General features: G+C 44.2%; 2 protein-coding genes across 3 annotated transcripts in view; one reads left to right on the top strand and one right to left on the bottom strand.

The window, feature by feature from the left end:
- Nucleotides 1-3,303, bottom strand: part of MAP3K21 (mitogen-activated protein kinase kinase kinase 21) — a 38,576-nt gene extending 35,273 nt beyond the window's left edge. Inside the window, exon 1 of one of the 2 annotated variants that reach the window (XM_059841611.1) lies at nucleotides 2,494-3,303. In XM_059841611.1, the coding sequence (XP_059697594.1) occupies nucleotides 2,494-3,229 (736 nt within the window). In that variant the 5' untranslated portion in view covers nucleotides 3,230-3,303. The remainder of the gene's footprint in view (nucleotides 1-2,493) is intronic. The other variant, XM_059841612.1, reaches the window with a different exon arrangement.
- A 4,777-nt stretch (nucleotides 3,304-8,080) lies between these two features.
- PCNX2 (pecanex 2) overlaps nucleotides 8,081-25,310 on the top strand; it is a 151,677-nt gene continuing 134,447 nt past the window's right edge. The window contains exons 1-5 of the mRNA XM_059841608.1: nucleotides 8,081-8,233; nucleotides 14,252-14,457; nucleotides 16,879-16,993; nucleotides 19,317-19,353; nucleotides 20,214-21,503. Of these exons, the coding sequence (XP_059697591.1) occupies nucleotides 8,081-8,233; nucleotides 14,252-14,457; nucleotides 16,879-16,993; nucleotides 19,317-19,353; nucleotides 20,214-21,503 (1,801 nt within the window). The remainder of the gene's footprint in view (nucleotides 8,234-14,251; nucleotides 14,458-16,878; nucleotides 16,994-19,316; nucleotides 19,354-20,213; nucleotides 21,504-25,310) is intronic.

Below are 25,310 nucleotides of genomic sequence, written 5' to 3'. Positions count from 1 at the left end.
CACAACCCTTTTCCCACTTCCCAAAAAGAGCCCATGAAGCAAGAGCATTCAAACCTAGAAAGTCACTGCTGTTAATAAAAGCTGGCTGCTCTCACAGCTCTTCTGTTTGTGGCACTTTCTCTCCAGTCCTGTCAATTTGGCATCAGTGAAGCGACACTAGATATACTATAGAGATCCCAACTCCATAAAATTGCAGAGAGAGAAGTAACATGCATGCCTTTGAGATGCTTGCTATTGCCTGCTAACCACAAGCCCAGACACATACCTTTTCTGGATCAAATACACTGGTAGAAGGGGCTCCCTTTCCCTGGCTGGAAAAATTAGTTCCTGCCTACTTGCTAGGGAAATAGTTTGAGAAGCATTCCTTACCACACTGTAATAACTACAGTCATTTTTCCAATTTATTGTCTGAGGAAGAAAAAACATCCTTCTTAACAAAAATAACTAAGCCAGCACAAAACAGATACATTCGTATGCTACCTAGAGCTGCTTAAGGGCGAGCACTGAACCACCAGCAGCAGCAGTGCCTGGAAAGCAGCGACGAGCAGGTGAGGAATGGGTGCTGCCAGACCCTTGTCTGGAGCTGCAGCCACTGCAGAACTGTTACTATCCACACCGAGCAAGTCGCTCACTCAACCCTGGCAGCATTCTACTCCCACTGTGCAAGACTGCAAAAGACACAGAAAAAGAATGAAGGGAAATCTTCGATGAATGGATGAGTTACCAGAAGAGGGGATACTGCTGTGACTTGCAGTAGTCATTTTAAATTCATGTTGTTGAACAGTATATGGTACCACGAGTGCACCACTGTCTTCCAACACTATCATTTAGGTAGATGATCAAGAGACATAATTCTATTTAGCATATTCAATACTTCTTCAAACTAAGAAGTTTGTTTGAAGTAACTTGCTAAGATTAAGAAACAGGTGACAGATACAACTAGCTCAAGTTAAGTGCATCCGCAACAGGAGCTAGCAGTGGAAGCACTGAATAGGCACCTAGGCTAAGGTTATAATCAGAATTATATTTTTTAAATGCTCTGCCATTACCCCTATAAGATGATAATGGTAATCAGTTCTCAGAAGTACCCAGCTCAGCTCCCAGTGTTATGCTAAACCACAGGCTTATGAATTTATTTCAGACATAAACTCTGCCACTGTCACTTAACATGCTGCTAGCATGCAGCAGCCCACTCTAAGGAGAGCACTAAACACTCAAGGTGCAGCAGCTCATTCCTTACACAGCAGCAAACTAAAAGAGCACAAGCTGGCAACAGACCACTTGCTGAAAATAAAGGTGTTGGCCATGATACTAGAAGTCCAAGAGTTCACCACCTATGCTACAAACAGAACCACAAACACAGCTGAGCTAGGTTCTTTCTTTATCAAACAAATAGTGAAAGTATGCTCAGAACAGTCAGTCCCATGACTGAGCCTTGTCTTAACAGGCCATGCATGGTGACCTTCAAGACACACAGCCTCTTAAACAAAGTGCTTCAAACTTGAATGAAGCTTTTTCATTTCTACTGGAGTACTCAAGGACTCCTAACTGGAAAAAAAAGACTAACACATTGCTGCACTTTTGGAACATTGAGAACAAAAAGTAAAGAGTTGAGATAGTTTCAGATATTTACGGAAACACACAGATTTCCACTTTCAGGTCATCATTTCTAAACACAACTACAACGGCAAGCCATAAACACTCTATTCTAGTAAGCCAGCTTCCCAAGTGGCCAAAATCTTAGATGCTTCTGTATTGTCAGATGGACCAAGGAGCCATTAAGCACGAACTGAGCAACTCCCTCATTCCTGCAGGTGCATTCGCCCATGCCAAGGGATGAAAGCAAATCTGGCATCTGAACAACAATGCTTCCACTGGTTTTACGGTACTTGTCCTTTCCACCTCAGTGTTGGCTAAGTGGGTAAATTTTAGCAATGTTAACTGAATGCAGTGAAAACCAGAAACACATATGATTGTTCGGCAGTGAAACATAAGTGATACCCTTATTAAATCTTTTCTTTACAAGGTGCTTGGTTCCTTGGGTTACTTTTAAAAGCCAGGACCACACAACACATCAGAGTAAATATAGCCTTGTAGATTTGCAATTGTGGTGGCTGCGCAAAGAATTTTATCCCGCTCTAACTGAGCTTCCCTCGGAGGGGGCAGGACTTTACGTGCGGTGAAGGTACCCCCAGTTCCTCTCGACCTTTCCACGAGTTCGTAGCCAGCTCACAGCCCGGCAAACCAACCTGCCGCTTGCCCAAGCTTCTGGCACCGGGTGCCCGAGTTGCGACACCCATCCCCCGGTGGAACAGAGCTCTCGGACGGAGCCCGTCCAGGCCCGGCCACCCGCCCCCGCACCGCGGCCAGCGCCGCCACGCCGGGCTCACGCCGGGACCCCCGGGCCCAGCGGCCTAAGGCGGGGACACCCCCTCGCCGTCGCCGTCCGAAGGTGCCTCGTCACCTCCCCCCCCCGCCTCGCCCGGGACTCACTGTTGCTCGACTTGAGGTCCCGGTGCAGGATGGGGACGATGGCCTCGTCGTGCAGGTACAGCATGCCGCGGGCGATCTGCACCGCCCAGTTCACCAAGATGTGCGGGGGGATGCGGCGGCCCCCGCGGGCGGCAGCGGCCCCGGGGGCGGCGGCCAGGGCCCTGTTGAGGGATCCACCGCGGGCGAACTCCATGACGAGGCAGAGGTTGGGCTCCCGCAGGCAGACCCCGTGCAGGGCGATGATGTTGGGGTGCCGCAGCATGGAGAAAAGCTTGGCCTCCTGCCGCACGCTCTCCGCCGTGGCCGTGATGTCCTCGTCGGGGTCCTGCCGTGCCGCCTTCACGGCCACCTCGCGGCCCCGCCAGGTGGCCCGGTACACCTTCCCGAAGCCCCCCACGCCGATGATCTCCTGCAGCTCCAGGTGCTGGAAGTCGATCTCCGTAAGGCTCCCCGCGGGGTCCCCCCGCCCGCAGCTCCCCGCCGCCGCTCCACCACGGGGCTGGCGGGTCACGTAGTTGGCCGGGAAGATGCCGAGGCGGTGGCGGATCTTCCCCGCCCACCAGCCGTCGTCGCCGGACACCGCTGCGTCCTGCGACAGCACCTCCACCACGTCCCCTCGCCGCAGGCTCAGCTCGTCCTCGCCGCTCGCCTCGTAGTCGTACAGCGCCGTCCACAGCGGGCACGGAGCCCCGCTGCCACCGGCGGACGCCGCCGCCCCGGCGCCCGGCAGAGCCATGGCAGCGACCTCAGCCCCGGCGGCCACCAGCAGCAGCGCCGCCGACGCGGGTGCGCCCGCCCAGCCGCATCCTCACCTGCCGCTGCCGCCGCCGCCGAGCGGGAGCCGCGGGAGGGGAGGGCGGGGCGCGGGCAGGGGCGGGGCCGCCCGGCCCGGTCGCCGCCGCCGCCGCGGGGATCCTGCGGGGAGAGCGCAAGCGCGCGCGGGAAAGGCGGGGAGGGCAGCGCCGGTGCCGCGCGCCCGCCCGCCCGGGCCCGCCCATTGGCTGCCCGCCGTCACGTGGCGCGGGGTGCGGCGGGCGGAGCGGTCGGTGCGGACCCGCGGAGCCGGGGGTCGAGGCCGCGGGAGCCGTGGCCCCCCTTTTGTCCCTCGGGGGCTGCAGACCGGGCTGAGGGCTTGCACCTCCGCCGCCGCAGCCTGCCATCTCCTTCCTTGTGCGGTTTTGGGGCTCCTTTGGAGCAAACCCCAAGCGGGTTCTGAAGAAACCGAGCTTTCTCGGTCCGTGCTTGCTCTGCCACCTGCCTCCGCTGCTCGTGGGGTCTCACAGAATGGGTCAGGTTGGAAGGGACCACAGTGGGTCATCTGTTCCAAGCTCCTTTGCTCAAGCAGTGTCATCCTAGAGCACCTGGCACGGGATTGAGGCCAAGTGGTTCTTGAACATCTCCAGTGAGTGAGTTTCCACAACCTTTCTGGACAATCTGTTCCAATGTCCAGTCAGCCTCACAGTAAAGCATTTCTTCCTCATATTCAGGTGGAATTTCCTGAGCGTCAGTTTCTGCCTGTTGCCTCTTGTCCTATTGCTCAGCCCCGCTGAGGAGAGCGTGGCGCTTGGCACCCTCCCTTTAGATACTGATAGACATGGATGAGGTCCCTTCTCAGTCATCTCTGCTCGAGGCTGAACAAGCCCAGCTCCCTCAGCCTGTCCTTGTGAGAGATGCTCCAGGCCCTTAATTATCTTTGTTGCCCTCCTCTGGACCCACTCCAACTCTCCCCTGCTCACCACCCTGTCCATGCAGGGGCTGAGAGAGTCCCAGCCCTGTGTGGTGAGATCACACAATCCTTTCAATTAAGAGGTTGCCTGAATTTAGCAAATGCTGTGTATGTGCTATTTCTGGGTAAAGATTCTCCTGGTCTTAAGTGGAAAAATCGTATCACTTTCTAAACTACAGCTGTCGTTTCCTTGGAAATTGGGGGGAAGCGTGTGGGCTGGGGACGCCCTCCCGTCTCGCCAGCGTGGTGGGAAACAGTGGTTCAAAGTGGAAGGAAATGAGTTTGCATGCCAGGAGCCAATCACTGTGCTGCGGGACCTGTGGTTATGGATGTGGCTGCTGCCAGCAGAGGCCCTGAGGAGGACAGGAAAGGCTCAGGAAAGGTGTAAAATTGCGCTGCTGGGTTGAATAACCTGGTGTGATGAACACTCAATGTTTTGCACAAAGACCTACATTCAGAGCACTGTACATCTCTACATAAACACAAAATTTGCAGCTGGATACCACAGAACTAAGGTTTGAGCATAAAGACAGTAATTAAAAAAAATAAAATTACAGTATTCAAAAATCATAAATTCTTGTTTACCCCACTATATTTATAGTTATACACAACGCAAAAATACAATTATGCTAAAGTGACTTACTGAACCACATTAACCAAAAAGAAAGAATGCAGAACCAGCATGTCTATCAAGTCTTCTCCCATTTCCTTTAATATAACATTGCCTTGCAGCTATTCAGAGAGGTAATTACAAGCCTTTCCCTTATCTGCATATTTGCCTTATTATAAAAGCCATAAAGTATGTTGTAATACAAGCGTTCTGCCACACAAATTCCACCTTGTACTTTGTTATCTAAAAGAATCTGCAGGAACTAATTAAGTGTGGAATGTTTTGGGTCAGACAAGGTATTGGTTGCAGTACAGTGAAATGTTTAAATATTTATCTAGAGCTATTATTCCAAAATTTGCTTTCTGAAGTGCCACTATCCACTACCAATCACTGCAGTCAGGTTAGAGTTTGTTCAGTGTTTCTTCAGCACCTAGCGCTCCAGGATCTTGGTGTATAGTTGCTGTTCCTAGGAGTTCAAATAATGGAAATATTGTGACCCAAAAACAGTGTAAAGTGCCCTTAACTTTCCTGACGGCACCATCTAGTGGAGTTACCGGTTAAAAGAGCGGTGTACAGACGGCTCAGACCCTCTCTGGCATCTCTGTTGTTTTTCATCTTTGACACTCCTGCAACTGTGTAGCTACAATACTGTGCATCTACCTTGTGTCCAGAACACATATCCTGACTTGGAAGTTACAGGAACCCTTCATAACTGCAAGTGTCCTTATGCCAAAAAAATACTTGGTGTCAGCATTATCCAAAGATGAGGCAGAGTTGAAATATGTGAATGATGTGTGGACAAGTGTCATGGTTTAACCCCAGTCAGCAGCCAAGCCCCATGCAGGTACTCACTCCCCCACTAGCAGGATTGAGGAGAGAATCAGAAGAGTAAAAATGAGAAAACTTGTGGGTTGAGATAAGACAGTTTAATAGGGAAAGGAAAGCCACGCTCACAAGCAAAGCAAAACAAGGAATTAATTTACCACTTTCCATGGGCAGGCAGGTGTTCAGCCACCTCCAGGAGATCAGGGCCCCATCACAAGTAATAGTTACTTGGGAAGAAAAGTAACTAAGATACTATCACTCCAAATGTCCCTCTCTTCCTCCCCCACACTTTATATACTAAGCATGATGGTCTAGAATATCCCTTTGGGCAGTTTCAGTAACCTGTCCATTCTCCCTCCCAGTTTTTTTTTTGTTTTTTTTTTTTTTGTACCACCTCATTGGCAGGACAGGAGACACAAAAAAATTTAAGACAAACATGACATAGCAACAACCAAAATATCACCGTGTTACTAACAGTATTCTCATATGGAATCCAAAACACGGCACTGTACCAGCTACTGAGAAGAAAATTGACTCTATCCCAGCCAAAACCAGGACAATGAGTTAGCCAAATATCAATTGCAGTCTGCATTATCTAGGCCTTCCACATTTTAACCTACATGAGTTAGAGGTCTCAAAAAACAGAAGAGAGGAGGTTTTGAAGAAGCTTTCTATTTGCACCTGAATTTACCCACCTTTCAGTTTTGGAGCTGTGCATGTAAACAAAATTATTTGCCAGTCTGCTTGTGGAAAATTACTTCAGTAGTTTCTGAAACAACATTTTTAGTTATCATACATCAAAAACATTATTCATAGCTGCATATTGCACTTGATTCAATTATTACAATTGGTTTATTAAACTTTGTCATCTTTGAAAATAACCTGCAAAGGATAAAAAAAAGTTCACTCAACAAGGCAGAAGTTTGGGCAAGATGTATTTACAGGAGTAGCACATGAGGCACGGCCAGGACTGTGCCTCCTTCATACAGCTCAGGAAATGTTCAGGTAACTTTGCTGCTCACCGAGGTCACACTGAAGAAGTACTCAAGCCCCAAGGCTGTAGATCCTTAGGCATCTAATGGTGTCAGTGCTGCTGAGGGGGACGATGCCATTCCTTCCCTGCTCCCAACCACTTGTTCACAGGGCTGTGAGCCCTCTCATCAGGCCAAAACTAGCATCCAGCATGGCCACATCCTACAACATCAGGAAGAAAGCTGAGGTATGTGGTTCATGAGCTCACAATTACTATAATAGCATCTGTGATCTCTTACCTTTGTCAAAAAAAAAAAAAATCCACAAAAAGCACAGCAGAATGGCATGTTTGGTCTGTGAAACGATAGCCACGGTCAGGAACAATTGAAGTAAATTTGGTGATGTGCAAGATGATCTATGTATCCATTACATACATGCATCCTTCACAAAATTTACTGTAATAAAGGTCCATACATGTGGAACAGTCCCTAGAAGGGGCCGGCGTGACACTTAAAATTTAATTTCACCGCTATTTTCTGATGGTCGGTGATGGGAAGTGGTGAGCATCGTGTGAGGTCAGCCCTGGTGTTCACAACCCACTTTACACCCCTTCCTTTGGGGGCGTCCCATAAAAATATACCTGGTATCCTTATGCCTCATTCTTCACTGACTTTAGTTTCCCCTGCCCAAGTCTTCCACTCAGCTCCATCGCCTTTTCAGCCCCACTCTTCCCCACTTCGCCTATGCTTCCTCCAACTCGCCCCTACTCCTCACTCCGCTAGTTTGAGGTCAGCTGCGTGAAACTCTTCAACAAAGGCAGACTGGGTTCTTCCCTAAACCCATTCTTAAAGTAATCCGAATTTTTTTTTTGAGGAATCTCCCCCCATCCCGCCCAAAACACATCCCAGGTCAACCCAGAACGGGTGACACTGAAGCTGGGCAGAGCTCGCAGATCGGAAACTCGTGATGTGTCGGGCAGGATCACTGAGAACCCGGCGGTGGGGGAGTGGCCGGCGAGGCGCGCAGCCCAGCTGGCAGCCGCCGGGGCTGCCCCTGTGCCGCGCTTTTTTTGCACCTGTGAGCGCACCTTGCGGTGCCCGGGGCGGGACGCGGCCGTGACGGACACCCCCGCGCCAGAACCGACCCCCCTCCGCCGCGGTTCGGCCCGGCCCCGCTCCGCCCCGCGGCCTCCGAGCGCTGCCGCCGCTCCCGGCAGCCGGGCGCGGACCCCGGTGGGGCGGCGGCCCCGGCTCCGCGGCGGGGCAGAGCGGGCGCGGTGCCCGGCGGGGGGCGGCCCGTGACGGCGCCCTCCCGGCGGCGGCGGCGGCGCCCGGGGTGGGGCGGGCGGGATGCTCGGCGTCGCGGGGCACCATGGGAGAATCCGCGGGCGCCCGGCATGGCGGCGGCGGCGGCGGGCGGCTGAGGGGCGGCGGTGGCGGCGGCGGGGAGCGGCCATGGTGTCGCCGGCGGCGCGGCTGGTGGGGCAGGGCGTGTGGGCGGCGCTGACCGGGGGCTGGTACCACGACCCGGAGCAGGGCGCCTTCACCAACAGCTGCCACCTCTATCTGTGGCTGTTCCTGCTGACGCTGCCCATGGCCCTGCACCTGGTGAGAGGGGCTGGCTGGGGGCGGGCGGGCGGCAGCGGGGGCCGGGGTGGGAGCCGCGGGCCCCGGCCCGCAGGCGGCAGCGGCGAGGGCGTGTGCGCTCAGCCGGCTGTAAGCTGCCCTCCGGGGGCTTAAATATTGGGCGTTCTGGGCTTTACCTGAGGAGTTTGTGTCTAAAGGTTAACGGGGTGAGTCCACCGGCTGCGCTAGGCAGGGGCCGGACCCTTAGCCCTGCCGAAAGAGTTGGGTAGGGGTGCAGCGCTGGCCTCTGCAAGTGCTGAATGACCGTGGGGACGTTTGTTCAAAAATCTGTCTTAGAGACAGGTGTTTTGGTTTTTTTTTTAAAGTTTGATCTAGTCTTACCAGCTGAGAAGGGTAAATAAATGGAAAAATCCAGATGCCATGTAATTAATACGCCTTGCTGAATGTCACTGGTGAATCACATGGCTTTTTGTGACATGCAGCTCCCTTTGTGCTGAAATTTAAACTTTGCAAGTGAATAATGACTAGAGTTTGTTTGCTGGACTTTAGGATTTATTTTCCTGAAAAGCTTGAAACTTTTGCTCTTGTTTTTGTGTGCTTTCCTACTGTGTGAGAAAAGCTTAAAGTATGCTGGATCATTGAATCTATTTTGGTGTGTCCTTCAGTGATTATAGGGTAATATTGCTTCCGTTAGAAGCAGTTTCCATCCATTTGGTTCCTGGAGTGACTCAACTAAATTCTCAACTTCTAAATAGGTTTCTTCACCCTACATAGTCAGATATAGGCCTGATTATCAAAAGCAAAGAGCATTTATGATTCCCGCTGCAATCCCAGTAGAAAGCAAATCTTGTATTTTTAAGCATGAATTGGTATTGGCTTTTGTGGCATGGATTGCAGTGAATTCCTGTAAGAATGGCTCATGAGTTAATGAACCAGAATAACAATGTGCTTCCTTCTGATTGATTGCATATTTCCTATGCAAACTAGCAAGTTGTAGGATTGTCTTGCATTGTAGGGTTTGCTGTCCAAGTCATAAGTGTGATTAAAAAGGAAATGAAGGCTAACTTTTTTTCTTGAAAGAAGTATGTATCTGGAAGGATTACTTGTGGGAAACTTCTGAACTGAAGAAGGTCTGGGGGTTGCACAAAGGAGCACTGGACTGTAGGTCAGAGCTAAGCTAGAAGTAATTTTTCAAAGGGGAGAAAATGTAACTTATCTAGTGAACTCTCTTGGGCATCATCTTTGCCTGTCTAAATGGACTTGCTTTTTCTGCAGACTGACTGACTTTCTGATGAATCATCTGCTTAAATGCAGGACTTGTGTTCTTGAGCTAACATATTGCTATGGGAATTCTTTGTCCTTGATAAGAATAAAGTGTTTATTATGATGGCTGCCTGACAGTAATTATGTTCTTACACATTTTCTTGTTTTCAAGTGGCTTGTTTCTAAGGCTTTGTAAACTTTATGCAAGACATCTATTCTTGCCACTTAGAAACTTGAACCTGCTTTTTAGAAAAAGGTTTTTTTTTCTGCTTTATAAGAAATTTTGGTTATAATATTCAGTAATGTTTGGGGTGATATTTATGTTACATACTTGAAACCAATATTTTGGATTCAGCTGAAGCAGTCAGTGATGTTTCTTGAAATGGCAAAATGAAAACAGATCAGAGTACTACTTTTTAAATTTTTTGTTTGCTTGGGATAGTCTTTTGTTGAAGTCAGAAAGTCTCTCTGAAACAGTGTGATTTGAATCAAATGGCAAAACTCATCCATCTGTTTTTAGTTTTTTCACAGTGGCTCAGCAGAGGAGTGCTGACGGTAGCATTGAGAAGCTTAAAGTATCGAGTTGTTTCTGTTGTGTGGATTGAGAATTTCTTTCTCTAGCTTATTCAGCATAGCTTACTTTGGTACTAAGGATTCCTTTATTAGCTTTCCCCGCCCCTGAAAATGCAGCTCTGTCTTTCCACTACTTAATTTTTTTTTATCATTTAAACATTAAAAACGTACATTGGATATCTGGAGCATCATTGCTGTTCAAATCAACTTTCAAAATGATAATGAGATCTCTTCTAACTCTGCCATATCATCTTAAACAGTTGAGGATCCCTAGGTGTTTTGTACATGAAAATAGTGATAACTCTTTAGTATTCAGCCCCCGGGCTGAATTCAGCCCCAGTAAAACACCAGTGACCTAGGGATGCAACTTTGGGAAATACTTGTACTACTATAGCTTATTTTACAAGCTGTAAGAGAATGTGCACTGTGTTTGGGTGACTCCCCAAAACAACCTACTGAATGTTTCTCCTGCCTTTTGTTGGACAGGGAACCCTTGAACTTACAGGGTTGTTACTTCTCACTCACTAGATCTTTGAAACATGCTGTGATAGGAGAAGTACAACCTGGCAGTATAAGGGTGTGGGCGCATAAATTACTCAGAGGTAAACTGTGATAAAACTAGCAGTATGTCAACTGCTTCCAGTCTCACTTGTCTGCCTTTTACCTCACTCTGTCTCTCTGTAAAAGTTAACGATACGTATATCTCCGCAGCAGAAAGATAGGCTACCCTGTTACGTACTGTATTTGTTGTGTGGGAGGACACACTTAGAACTCAATGTACACCCCTGGAATTATTTGCTACCTGCTTTCCCATATTTTATATTGTGTGATGGACATCTCTTAGTATTTGATTCACCTTAATTAACAGATAAACATGGATCTTTGGCCCAGTGTCATATCTCCCACGCATATCTCTGATGATAGTGGCTGACTGAACATTTGTCTGGTAGTGGTCCCTCATTTGTGCTCTGTAGCACACCGAGACAGTGAGGCCCAGGTGCAGCACTGCCTTGCTTTAGACGCCTCAGGGGCTCAAACAGTGGGTGGGATGCATCAGGGTCTAAGCACCCTTTATCATTCAGCCCAATTGACAAGGCCTGGTATTTTGTTCAAAGGTTACTTACCTTTATGTGCATATCTCAGTCACCTCCACCTTTGTGCTACTCAAATAAGGCCAGTAGACACGTGAAGGAGAATGTGGCTGTTCTTCTGAGAGCAATCTCTGGGCAGGCAGAACCCCCAAGCAGAGGTGCTCTTTAGGTGGTGATGTCAACCCTGTTGCATTTGCAGCAGCAGTAAGTTGGGCCACATTTGGGGCACACCAGCCTGCATTTCTGGCTGTGACCCCACGCTATTCTGGTGCGGGGTACAACAACAGAAGCTACTGGAGAACAAAAAGTACATTATGGTAGAGTTTTTAATGGGATGAAAGAATGAAGAAAACTAGGGCTACAGCTTCCATAGAAACCTGTGGGAAGTCATGAAGCCTGCTTTCTAATGAATTTGTATTTGTGGATTTTTTTTTTTTTCATAGCTTCTAATAAGATGTCAACTCAATTGAAGCTTTTCCTGTCACTGGGGTGGCATCAAAAGGTCAGGGAACTGTGTGGGCTCCTCTCCATTAATGGAGGAGGTGTGCAGCTGTGACCTTGCCCAGTGGGGTGTATTCTCTTAAAGTTTGCTGAATAACTTTTTAATTCTTTGGCTACCTTTCAACTGAGGGGATGGAGGGAGGTGATGGATATGCAGACACATGGTATGATTATGAAACCTCATTTTCATAGAAAACCAGGCTAATTATAACTGTAGTGCATCAAAAGTGACTCTATAATCTAATTCCTTAGTGGTCTGTAACTTAGTTCCTCCTTAGCGTGGTTTTGATAGCTTTCACCTGTCTGACCCTGGGAACACCAGCTGCAGTCATATGACCCTGGTACCTTATGCAAGAGGCCTGGTTCAGAGAATGGAGGGTTTTCCATTATCATCTTTCTCCTAATTCCTCATGTGGATAGAGAGCAACCTGCTGGCTTGTAGTACTCAGCGTGCCCCAAGATTCAGAGTATTAAAGATGCACAAGATGCCATTGGTATCTTGGTGTGGTGAGCACACTAAAACACAGCATGTCTCGGACAGATGGGCACAGAGATCATGGGCTGGCTCAGGGCACGGCTCTGGTAGGTCTGGTCACAAGGCAGGGATAAGCACATGCTGCACTCAGCATTTGCTAAAACTGGCCCTGTTTTCCACTCAAAAATCTAGGAGCTTCCTTTGAGTCTCTCTTGTGGCGTGCTCTCTGCACGCACAGGCTGCGCTACTGGAAATCTATTTTTGTTGTGTCCTCTTGACATTATTCATATAATATTTATTAAGCTTTATGAATGTCACCTATAAAGCACTTCTTTTCTTAGTGGGCCATTCTGAGTTATTTAGTAATGAGTGGTTGATCTGTGCTTTCTAGTGTATAGTTGAAGAGATTCAAGATGAACAAATCTCTCTTAAACAGTCATTACAGATAATTGGCTGCCGCTCTTTGTGAAACCAAGCAATTTCTTACTTGTTTTGTAAAAACATTAGTCATAAACCACAAATTCTTTAACCTCAAGTTCTTCAACCTCATCTACTAAGCCTTATACCCTGAGAACATGACCTTGCAAATGGATCCTCTCTCTGGCCTGAGTTCACTAAATAACTGAAGGGTGTGCTGGGAGTCAGTATTTACACAGTACCATGAAGTACTCTTACCAGACTTAAGCCTCAACTTGTAGAAAGTCATATCTTTCTTATTAGGGATCATTGGTAGTACGTATGTCCTAAATAGCTCCTCCACTATTGTGCAACAGATTCTTTGTATCTGAATCAGAATAGTCATTAAAAAGGATTCGCCTGAAAATTTTCACGTGTACATCTTGATGGTATGAAGTCCCTGTGAGCCAAAAGCAGCATCAGAATTGCATTCCGCTTGCTTGTCACAACACAGAAATGATTCAACATAGTAATTTCAACATCAAGATAAATGTGGTGACTTGTTCTAAAGATGAAATAAGCATGCCTTGTTCCCTTCCCTTTATCTGTGTGGTCGGTGTGATTTATTTATGAACTTGAAAAAATGATTGATTTAGTCCCAAGTAAAGACCATTCTTAAAAATTACCTTCAGCAGGCTTTTAGCAAGTCCTGAGTATTTAAAACCTTTTTTGTTTTTGTGTGTTGCTTGGGGTTTTTTGTCATTGTTCTTGCGTGAGAATGTAGTAAATCTCTGTTTAAATAAACCTCTGAAACTTTAAGAGAGATTAAATTCACTGTGAGACTGCAGCTGTATAATGACAATACATAAACATGTTCCGTGACTATAGTGGGTAAAGACTCTGGTACTTCAATTATAGCTGCAAGTGTCCATTGGTATGATTTTCCCTTTACTTTAAGGAAGTATTTGTGTATAAAAAAGTTGTTAGTCTGTCATGTCTGTGAAAGAACTTTACAGACTATAGTTGAACTGTAATTAATTTTAATGACTAAGAGCTTTGGTGCTCATCACAGATCATCAAACAGATCACAGACAGCTGCAAATTAACGATTATGTACTTTAGAAAAAGAATTCAAAGAGGTTGTGTCATAGCTTAACCCCATCTGGCAACTAAGCACCACATAGTCAATTGCTCGCTCCTTGAACATCAGCCGGGACAGGATGCCTCTCTAACTGTGTTTTTATTCATTTGTTTTGACTAGTCCTGACTAATTATTTAAAATTCCTCAGTGGTTAAGGTATTTGGGAACATGTGGTGAGGCATTAGAAAATGGACATCAAACAGCAGTGTTCTGCTATTGAGTCATAACTGACGTATAGAGTAAGATGACAGAATTTTTCTAAAGGTTTTGTGTTTGTAGATAACTCATGTTTCATTTTGTGTTTGTATTTTTATGAATTCATAGTTTAGGGAAGGCTGCAGGTACATTAACATGGGACTGCAGTATTTTAAAAAGTTATATAATATTTGTCAATGGTGAGATTTTGCTGATTTTGATAATAAGTAATATCCACAGCTAATGAAAAGAAGAATAGATCTTGTGAAATGGTTTGAAACTTGAAGAAACTCTTAAACCTTTTCTGGGAGCAGAACTCAATACATATATTGTATTTAAAATTTTTAACAGCATTTTCTCAAAGCAAACTGTTATCATTGTGTTCTCATTATTTCTTCCTGTAGGCTTTTCCAGCTAATGCGGTGACAGTTTTTGTGTACTGCAGCTCGGTGACAGTTTTCTTCACGGTTATAAAGGTGATCAGCTACCGTCTACACCTTATGTTTGATAAAGGCGAAGTAATTCAACAAAAGCTCTCAAGAAAAAATGGAAAGCAATGTAAAGATACAGAGGTTCAAAAAGGAGAAGCAGTTGAATCCTCAAATTGTAGGTAAGGTTTTCCTTGCATCGCTGGCACATTATGTAAAATGGGTGAGTTTGCACCATGGTCCTGCACAGCAGAAATGTCTGTTGAAAGCAAGAATACTCCTTACAGCTTTATAAAGAATGACACTTTCAAAAACTTGCTTAGTGCTTTTCAGCTGGGTAGCTGAAATGTTCTTGTGGTGCAGCAGGCAGAACTGCACCTGCTTCAGAGGTTGGCAGCAGCTGGGCACCGTGAAGGTGGTAGAGGAGATATGACCTGGAGGTACTAACAGATGCTAAAGAAAATGTGGCAGAAGTTTTCTGGGGAAGCCTTAAAATGCTTGCTTCTACCTTCTGGGAAGTGGCAAGGAAGTGGCAGGCACCTGTTGGTAAAGAAAATGCTTTAATATCATGGCTTTGGAAGACAAGGCAACCTCTTGTTGCCTTTGTGCGCTTTCTGTAACTTCTCTCTCAGATCACACCTAGATGCATAAGTTGCTTTTCCCCCTTATGTTTTATTGTGATAATTGTGGTGCTTTTGTGGTCCTGTTCGTGAGGGAAGCTAGTACTGTTTTTATTTCTTAGGGGCATTTGGTAGGCAGTTTTAGCTCCTCTGCTGAGGAGCCTATTATTAGTCTTTACTGCATATAATCAATAAGGCTACTTCTAGGCTGTGATGGTATTGAAGGTAAAAACAGTAGTGAGATGAAGACTAGTACTGACATTTTCCAGGTTTGTGTTTTGGTAGAATGTTCTGCTATACACTCTTCAGAATAAATAAATAAACCCTTCCTGCTGGTTTTTCAAGCTTGAGTCATACAGACAAATGAAGCTGGCAAGTGGCTTTCAGTGATAGCAAGTGTTATGACAGATGTGAAAAATGCTGAAATAAGGTATGTCTAAAAGAGAAGCATAGAAATGTCCAAAGCAAGCTTAAATTGATTAGCTTTGTTAAAACTACCAGCCAGGCTTCAACAGAGAGCTCTGTATAAAAGAACATAGGGTTTTTTTTTGATGCATTTGCAGTTGCTACTGCTAGCTCTGTGCCAGCTAAGTGGTATCAAGATAGTTGCATTCCTCTGTGCTTCTGCTGTTCTGTGTCTTTTACACATGCACATCTGTGCTACACTCCTGGCAGTGATGTTGCTGGGACAGTCAAGGTCTGCCTGCATTGAGACTCTTGTGAGAAATGCCTCTGTGTGTCACTACCCATATGACATTTTTATTTTAGATGGGGTTATGCCTTTCAGACTATTTTGGCTGAGAAGTAAAGGTAGAATAAATTAAAAGTTGCATGTTAAATCATGTGACTGTTCCTCCCAGGTTGATTTTTGTATGCACAACAATCCATTAATTAGTACTTGGTCAGAAAATAAAGATCTTAATATTATTTTGACTGGATGGATGACAGAATTTTTTAAACAGACCTTCATAGTTAGGTTGGTTGAGCAGTTTTTGAAGCCAGTTAACAAAAAAAAAATTGTGGAAAGAGACCCCCCAGATAAATAATGTTATTGCTTATATACAACTTTAGAATTTTAAAAATAAAGTTTTGGTGAAAAAAACAACCCCATGAACAAATAGAAAAGCCCAACCTCACGCTTTTCAACATGAGGTGTTTTCCTGGGTTTGTAAAAAATTTTTTGGTGGTTTTTTGTCCAACTGAATTTTTTTTGTGTTATACCTGAGAAATAGAATATTTGTATGTTTATTGATAGTAAACCTTGTCCGAAAATACCTGCTTATATCCATGGAAAAGCTAGTAGAACATATGTGTAAAAGGAGTTTGTGGATAGTTTAGTGCATCCACAAAGGAACTGATCTATAAATTGCCTTAGAATATGGGAAATTAGTAATGGCTGTATATTTACTTTGCCTAAACCAGAGCAAAAATTTTTTTTTTCTGGTGTAATGATTATATTAGTACTCTCTATGTTGCATTTCAAGTAGGTGTTTTATGGGAGCTTTCCAGATAAACAGGCAGTTGGATAAGGCTTGCATACTCCAGGACTTACAAAGCAAAAATTGTGAAAGGAGTAGCTTTTGATTGTCATATGTCTAAGGAAAAGCCCCAAATTGCCTTTTGTGCCAATAAATCTGTTTGCGTCTCCGGCAGGCTAAATGGCATTATATACACATAGAGAAGTTGAAGAGATGTCATTCTGTTTCTCATAGTTCCAATTCTGAAGACACCATAATCGTTTTACATTGAGGGGTTTTTATTCTTTAGGTTTTATCAAGTTGTCATGGTGAGGAAGGAAGTGCAGAAAGGTGTGACAGTATTTTTACAGCCCTGTTCTTTTATCATTGGAGGGGAAAGAAGTGCTGTTGCTTCATTGTGCTGTGCTGCTTCTTCCCATTGTGTTCTTATTTGTGAGCTACTTCCCAGAGCTCGCTATGATGCCCTGTGGTGAGAGGCTTTATCTTTTGTGTGCTTCCCCTTCAGCCATAACTCGGGGGATCCGGCCGTCGGTGAGACCAGCCCAAACGGCTCTACCCAGACAATTCCTGACAGTTCCAGAGTGCCGGCCCCGCACTCACAGGACTCCCCTGGAGCCACGGTTAGTATGTGCACTCCTCCAGCAGTGTCCTCACCTCCATCAGTCCACAGCTCTCCACACACGGTTTTGTGTTGCCAGGTGCTCATTGCTTGTAACACAGGCCTGCTCCAAGCAGGAAGGGTCATTCCCTTGGAATGCATCTGCTGGGTATGCCACTGCTGCCTGTCAGCCTCGTCCTAAAGGTTTGGCTTTGCAGAGCTAAAACTGTCATAAATAATGATGCACTTCTTAGGAGGCCTCTCTCTGCTCTACAGATAGCAAGTGGCCTTTATAAGTCTTGCCAAGAGCAACTAGCTTTTTGGGGCTGCTTTGACAGGAGGGAGAGGCTAAGGCAGTCAACATTATTTTGTTGCCTCTGAAGGGATCTGCTCTCGGAGCATTAATAATTTGGTTTTGTGTAACTAGACTTATGCTTATGAAATGAACCAAAAGCATCTCTTCAGTATTTAAAGGAAGCATAAAAGACATTTAAATATAGGGGATGTCTAGAGGAGTTTAGAAGTACCTGTATGTGCACTCAGTGCTAGGGGCTGTGCTTGATAAATCAAAGGTATATGAAGTCATGAAGGTGATGTATGTAAATGTTATTAAAGAAAAAAAAATAGGAAACAGTCATGATAAGTTGAAGAAATTTTCAAAAAATTAAGAAACAGAATAACACTGTCTCTGTAATCTTAAGCTACTCCCCTTGCATACTGTAATAACATCTTTAATTATGTGATACCATGCTATTTTTTTCTACAGGACTCCTGCCTCAGTCAGTGCAGAGGATGGTTAGTGATTTCTGAATAAGTGGCTATTTGATACTTCATTTTGTCTTCATATTCCTCCACACCCACCCTTTATCCCTATTTACTACAAATTATTCAAATCCTGATCTGAATCAGAACTATTTCTTCATTTCCTGGAGTGTTTTTACCTTTTTGTAGCATCTGTGTGATTCAGAGACATTATTAGTTCTTTCTGTTGGGTTTTTTTTTTTTTTTAATGAGGTAAAATATTTTTTTTACCTTGTTTCTGTCCTAATCTCCAGTATTCTGGTATTTGTCCATTCTGCAAACCTGTGCCTTCCTGGGATCTCATCCTAGTCTCCCACTTCCAAACATGCAGGTTGGGTCTTGTCAAAGAAAGTCTCCTGTTCTTGCTGCCAGGCTACCACCATGAAATTTTAGAAAATAATAATAATTTCCTCTTGGTTCTGGTGCCTGTCAGTCAGAAGAGAGCCACAGTCATTTTTTTCAATGTCTTGTTCCTAATTATGCACTTAGGCTGTTGAATTTAAACTGAAGTACTCCTCTGGAGTGTTGTGTTTAGCTTTGAGCTCCCCAGTTAGTTCCCACGCACATTGACCTGCTGGTGAGAATCCAGCAGAGACAAACAAGGTGATTGAGGAATGTGATGGATGAGGACAGGCAGATGGGATGTTTCAGCCTTTGTAAGGCTAAACTCTTTTATAACCATACAAGTAGAGCTTACTGCTGTCTTCAGTTTTCTAATAGTAAGTTACGCAGCAGGTTGAGCACTCTCTTCTCGGAGGTGCCCAGTGACAGGATAAGAAACAGTTGCAGATATGGAAAGCTACAGTTTGATCAATTAATTACATTTAATGTCTTTTATGTGGAGTTGTTTTGGTTTTTGGTGGTTCTTGTGTTGTTTTTTGTTTCCCGCTGCAAAGTGAGTGGTCAAATACTGGAAGAGGTTTTCCAGAGAAGTTGTGAAATCTCCTTCTTTGGGGATTTTCAAAGCTCTGTTAGAGATGACCCTGAGCAACCTGCTCAAACTGTATCTCCTTTGAGTGTGTGTGTATGGCAGAGGGGATTTGGACTAAATGACCTTCAAAGATTTCTTGGAATATAAATGATTCTATATTAATTTAATGTCTCTGTCCTCTAGTTTTCCATTAAGAAATGGAAACCAATGCTAGAGTCCAAACTTTTCATTCTAGTGCTTCGGATACACATAGCTGGATAAGTGGAACAGATGAACACATTCTATTCCTTACTGATTAAAAAAAAGTGTATTTGGATTAGGCACTGCAGAAGTTTTTTAAAGAACATTTTACTTTTCTTTCCCCTCCCCAAACATCACACACAATTTCAGTGATGCAATTTGGAGCATGACTGTTCTATAACCATCTCCCTTACCCACCCCTTGCATTTTGTGCAAGGTACATGTTCTAATTTCAGTGATTTTAAGGAGCTTACCAATGCTGTAATTGACCTTTGATTAGATAGCTATTGATAGCTTCATTGATAGATTATTTTTCCCCAACAGAATTTAATAAATGACCATGTTAATCTTGTGTGTTTCTTTTCATTTTTAGGACCTGCCAACACGGGAAACTATTGAAGATCTTAGAGGTATTTTAAAGGTTTTGTAAATCCCCTAAGCTGTTGTTTAATCATTGCTTGGCACAAAAAGTAATGGCACAGACGACCCCATGACAGGTTCTGTTGTGCCTCCTATTAGGGTCTGAGTTGAAGAGCCAGAACTAAATTTCAAGGGTATTCTAAGAGACTAAGCTTTCTCAACTGTCAGCCAAGCTGTTTGGGATGCTGCCGTTTGAGGGGTGTACAAATAGCTCTCCCCATTTTGATATAGGGAGGTGAAGGAGCCTTTCCCCACATTCTTGGGAAGGTCTGAGCTCTGTAAAGCATTAAACTAGGAAGTTGCCACTTGGATTGCATCCTTGAACATGTGGCTGTAAACTTCTGTGATTGTCAACCTTTAGCTCTGTGTTGTATATGCCAGCACACCTTACTTTGCCTACACTTCCATCTCACTTGAGATGTCTTAATATTTTAAATCTTGTTTTGTTTTTGTTAAGGCTGATCACCATATCCTGTGTGACCATTTAGGAATTGCAGAAAGTGATGCAGCAAAGCTGCAGCATTGGCTTATTCATTCTTTCACCTCTCCCTAAGCGGGGATAGTTCTGTAAAACATATTGATTTTGAAACTAGCTGTTTATTCAGCTATTTTGAGTATTTGGACATGCTGCTATGCTTGTCCTGACTTGGATGGAGTCTATCTTGCTTTTGTAGTATTTCATATGTAGCTACCAAAAAAAAAGGCCTTGTTGCTTTGCAACTGTTTTAATCAGCTGCATCATCTGTGCTTCCTTTGCTTTGCTCTGGATCAGGTTTTATTGGTTAAAGATCATACTTTAGTAATGCTTAGTGTTCATGTGAGACCTAATGCCAAAATGGTTTTTTTTTAGGTGTCTTGGTACTAGAAGATCAGGCTACACCACCAGTTTCATCTACCTCACCCTGTATCAAAGCAGATATAAGACCTGTTTCTACCACCTCTGGTTCAGGTGCCACCACATCAGCAATAGCAACAAAACCAGCTGCTATGGAACCATTTCCTGGTGATGGAATAAATGAAAAAGGATTGAATGGACAGCCTTGTGGCCACCATGGATCCCAAGATATTCTTGTGGACAGAGACATAGCTAAAAACTTCTCCAATATTTCTTCATCACAAGGTGATATTTTAAGGACTGGAGTTTCTTCAGAGCCATGGGACAGTGAAAATTCAGTTATTTCAGACCATTTAAGTAATCCTAAAAGCTACAAAAGAGAGAAATTGCCAGATGGATCACCACAGACAGGCTTTACCAAGAACTGCCCACAGTGCAATGCTGTTGCAACCAAAGAGCATGAGCAGATGGAAAGCTCTTGCAATGCTGGTAATAGCCATGAGGACCTTGATTGCTCTGACAGTGAGACTGCTGTTGCAGTTGTGGACAATTCTCTTCCTGGAGACCAGCTGTGTGAGCCCATTAAAATAGTCATCACAATGAGTACTACACCTAACACCACTCTTAGTGACCTGCCAGGCTCTGTCCACTTACAGGCCCTGGAAAGTGAGAGAACAAGCTCAGCCCTTGACTCTGGTTTAGTTAGAGCAGGATGGTCAAGTCAGCAAACTAATGAACAGCTCAGAATCCCTGTTATCACGTTTGACCTGTCTGATGACAGTAAAGCTAAGCCTTGCTCAGAAGTTAGTGAAAGTGACAGAACTCCAGAAATGTTGAGGGCAGAGCTGTCATCCAACCAATGCTCTGGCTATGAATCTGGTGATGCAGTAAAGGAGCTCAGCAACCCAGCAAATACACCTCTAGAAACTAACACTTGTTCAGATCCAAATCAGGAAAATGCTTTGGAAAATGTCCAGACTGTGGATTTAAGTTCTAAGGAAGACTTGCATAACCTAGACCCACAGTCCTGCAGAACTGCTCATGAAAAGAGGCACATGCGCGTGTTAAGTGTAGACAGTGGGACAGATGTGCTTTTAAGTAAGAATTTCGTGGAGGTATCTGACAAAGAAAAGTCCTTACCAACCTCTAAATCAGATCTAGAAGCTAAAGAAGGTCAGATGCCCAATGAATCTAACTTTCTAGAATTTGTCTCCCTCTTGGAATCCATTAATACCTCAAAGATGAAGACATCTAATCAATCCACTGTCAAAATGGAGACAACAAAGGAAAATGGGCATGTTGGAGGTATTATACATGGATTACAATTCTTTTGGAATAAAGATGTTGTGAAGAGTTTGATTACTTAGAGCAGCTTAGCTGGATATCTGCAGTAAGGCAGATTCCCAGAGGAAGACTGGTTTTGATAATAGGGCCAGGGTGGGGCTGGACTTGGTGGGACAAAGTGGTTTAGTGAAAGTGTGTGATAGTGTCAGCTGCAGTTTTAAAATATTTTTATCTTCTTGAAGAAAACTGTTTTTCTTCCTCTAGGAAACTAGTGATAAGCTTAGTAGGTATCCATTATTTATTTATTCTGTACTAAAATAGTGTGCCTGGATTGTTGCAATACCAGAAGTATGCAAAAATGTGTATAGCTATAGCATTACACCTGACCTTGCACATCTTACCGGGTGCATGTTGAGGAGTTGTCTGTGTGCCTCTAAGTATGAAAGCTGGAATGGTCACTGGAGATGGTTCAACTTTTAGCTAGCACGTGTGTGCACACATACATATATTTCTAAATTTCCTGCATGATTGTGGCTTGGCTTATAATTAAAAAAAAAAAGAAAAGTAAGAGTTCTCAGTAGGGAACAGTTCTGATTTTCAGTCACTTATAGTTAAAATATTTCCATTTTAAGGATGAAAATTTAATGGCTGTTTTCAGTGAAAGCCCCAGTGTTTTAATGAAAAATAGTATATTCCCATGCAGTTTTCCATTTAATGAAGAGCACGTTTGTTTAAAACAAAATCAGTCTGCTAATTTTAAAACCTATATGCAGTACAATTTATAGCTCTAGTACAGAAATTTCTGGTTTTAAACAGCATTGTCATTGCTGTCACTGGACTCTATGACCCTTTTCTGTTGGGTTGGACTGTTGTTTGTAGTGTCTCTAGCAGCCCTCCAGCAAAATTAGTAGGGCCATGTAATGAGGATGTGAAATACAGTGCAGTGAAGGCAGATGCAATCTTGGGGTACTTCCCCAAGTGATCAGTGCAATCAGTTTAGAAGATCTGAGTCAAAGTGAAATAAAGCAACCTGTATCTTCCCCTTCTCCAAAATGTTTGGTTTACCTTAGATCCTAAAATAAGCTCTTTTAAGAAAGCCTAAGAGGATGCAGTCTCAATACTTAGTTTGCATGGAATGTAAGGAATTTCATGGATGGAATGTAAGAAACTTCATGGTACCCTAGAAGAACAGCTTGGCACTTCTATTTGTCTGCTCCCTCCTGTTCTACTAGCTTGCTCCTGGAAGAACCTTCCATTACATCTCAAATGCCCAACTGACTTAACAGGTTTTTAAAAACTATTGTGAAATGTGTGCTTTTATCTTGTTAAAACAATAAGATTTATCTTCTCAATGTGTCATTTTCTTTTAGATTCCATCTACCTTTCACTCTGTCTTCCTCTAAGTCTGTCCTATCCAATGTATTACGCCCCCATCTTGTTCCATCTTTCACCTGGGTCCATTTTTTCTTCCATTTTTTCTAGTTCTGTGCCTTTCCTTCCTCAGTCATCCCTTCCCAGTTTAGGCACTCCCTTCCTGTGCCACCTCCTTATTTGTCTTCATATTGGTATACTCTCTTCTTTCCTTCTGTTCTTCCTAGCAATCCACACTGTTTCTGGTTTAGGCTTTTCCACTCTATTGAGCCCACCTAAAGCTGTTGCTTCCCCACAGCTTGCATTCACTTCTCCTGCACTTACCCTCCTCTCAATTCCTTCTGATGAATTCTGAGGAATTGAGAGAAGGGTAAGTGCAGGAGAAGTGAATTTTGCTTTTCTTGGACCTGCCGCCTCTCTTCTGGTGTATCTTACCCATCTCTCCCGCCTTCTCAGGCTCTTTATTCTTCACTGCAGTTTCTGTCCTTTTCTATCAAGTTTATCAGCCTGCCCTGCTGGCTCCAGTCTGTGCTCTGGTTGCCCAAGACAAGTGCTGAGCAAGCCCTGCTTGTCACCTGAGCCTGCTGAGCCCTGCTGGATTCCCGGGGTGCAGAGTCACCTACCTGCACAACAGCACACAGCAACGTAAGAGGTGCAGCAAGCAGATTGGGATTTTTTTTTTTTCTCTGTTCCTCAGCCATAAAAAGGAGTGTTTACCCAATAATTGTACTTCTGAGTGATGTGACTTAGCTTGTAAAGAGAATTTTAGAGGTAAATTTAAATGAAAATTTAAAAAGAGAAAGTGCAGCTAATCTAGAAAGGCCTTTCAGACAAGTACCCTCAGATAATATGAACAGGCAAGGTTGCTGCGTCAAAGAAAGTAATGGATGATCAGAATAAGTCAGACTCAGATTCCACAGTAAAAACAAAATCCAAACCCCAAAACTTATTAATGTGTGTGTAGTTATTGTGCTTTAGATCTGGTGAACAAGATTCTTATACAAGAGAATGAGGGAACAGAAGAATTCTGCTCTTCCCTCATATCAAGCTCTCATTTAGTGACTTCAACTTAATCTCAAAGAATCACAAAATGATTTTGTTTGGAAGAAACCTTAAGCATCATCTAGTTCTAAACCCTTGCCATGGACAGGGACACCTTCCACTAGGCCAGGATGCTCTAAGCCCCATCCAACCTGACCTTGAACACTTCTAGGAATGGGACATCGACAGCTGGTCTGGGCAACCTGTTTTAGTGCCTCACCACCCTTACAGTAAAAAATTTCTTCCTAATATCTATTCTAATTCTTCATATTTCTATTTTCTGAGGTAGTGAAGTTGAGCTTCATACCTGTATAATTAAGTGTCTCTGCAGTGTGGGCTCAGCAAGTGTCATCCAGAAACAGAAGAGGGATTGGAAAAGGGGGTACCTTGCATGAGCAGGGATGGCAGCTGTGGATTTTGCTCCTCGAATTGGTGCTGTGGGAAAAAGGAGATTCAATCTGAACTCCATGAGGTTGGGAGAGGTAGTTCAAAGGCAGTTATTTTTAAGGGCAAGTAGGCTTTGTTTTCCAGCCTAGTTAGAACGTGCTGTTTGTTAAAATAAATTACTGTCATTACTGGGAGCTTCCCCTTTGCAAGACTGAATTTTAGGAATGAGAAAACCTTTAATTTGTTTACAGCCTTGCAATTGCAAATATGCTTTAATAATATAGTATCTTGGAACAGATCTGAATAAACATTCCCACATTAGAGTGGTTGTTAAGAAGAGAGTGTGTGTGTGTGTGTGTGTGTGTGTGGGAATACAGAGTCAAGCTGTGCACCAGTTGTTTTGAGGGAGGAGGTTGGTTCTGTTTGGTTTTTGTTCTTTTAACCTTGCACACTGTCTCATTGGCAAAAGTTAGCAATAGATGTCTGGTCCAAATGAGCATGAAATGCACCCCAGAAAGATTTTTATTAGGCAATGTGAAAAACTTGGCAAATTCCTGGAAAGCTGGATATTCAGAGCTATGCGAAAGAAAGCTGATATTTTGCATAATTTGTGGAAGGTGGGGAAATGTGCCCATCAGAACTGTCTGGCAAGTGAGTGAATGTCATAGATGGGTCTTTGTTATGGGTGGTCCCTCACAGAACTTGGGTGTTCTGTGGAAATAGAAGAGTTACCATCCTGACCACATAAGCCTTTGCCAGTAGACAGCTTGGTAAAGTGCAGTATGAGAAAATGAAAGCCTTTCTTTACACTTCAAAGGGTGCCAGATTTAACCTGTTTAAATACAGGATATAAAAGCTCTAAGAGCTGTTCTATAGCCACTCCACCTCTTCTACATTGTGAGAAAACACCACTGACACTGTTGCTAAAACTGACTTTCAGATCAGAGTCCTTTCAGTTTTGAATCACACTTATACCACCCACATGATAAAAGTGTGTTGAAGGGCAACTGCATATTTTTTTCAGTCTTT

Source organism: Haemorhous mexicanus, chromosome 3 (genome assembly GCF_027477595.1).
Source record: "Haemorhous mexicanus isolate bHaeMex1 chromosome 3, bHaeMex1.pri, whole genome shotgun sequence".
In the NCBI taxonomy this organism is placed as follows: domain Eukaryota; kingdom Metazoa; phylum Chordata; class Aves; order Passeriformes; family Fringillidae; genus Haemorhous; species Haemorhous mexicanus.
This window is presented reverse-complemented; position numbering and strand designations above follow the sequence as displayed.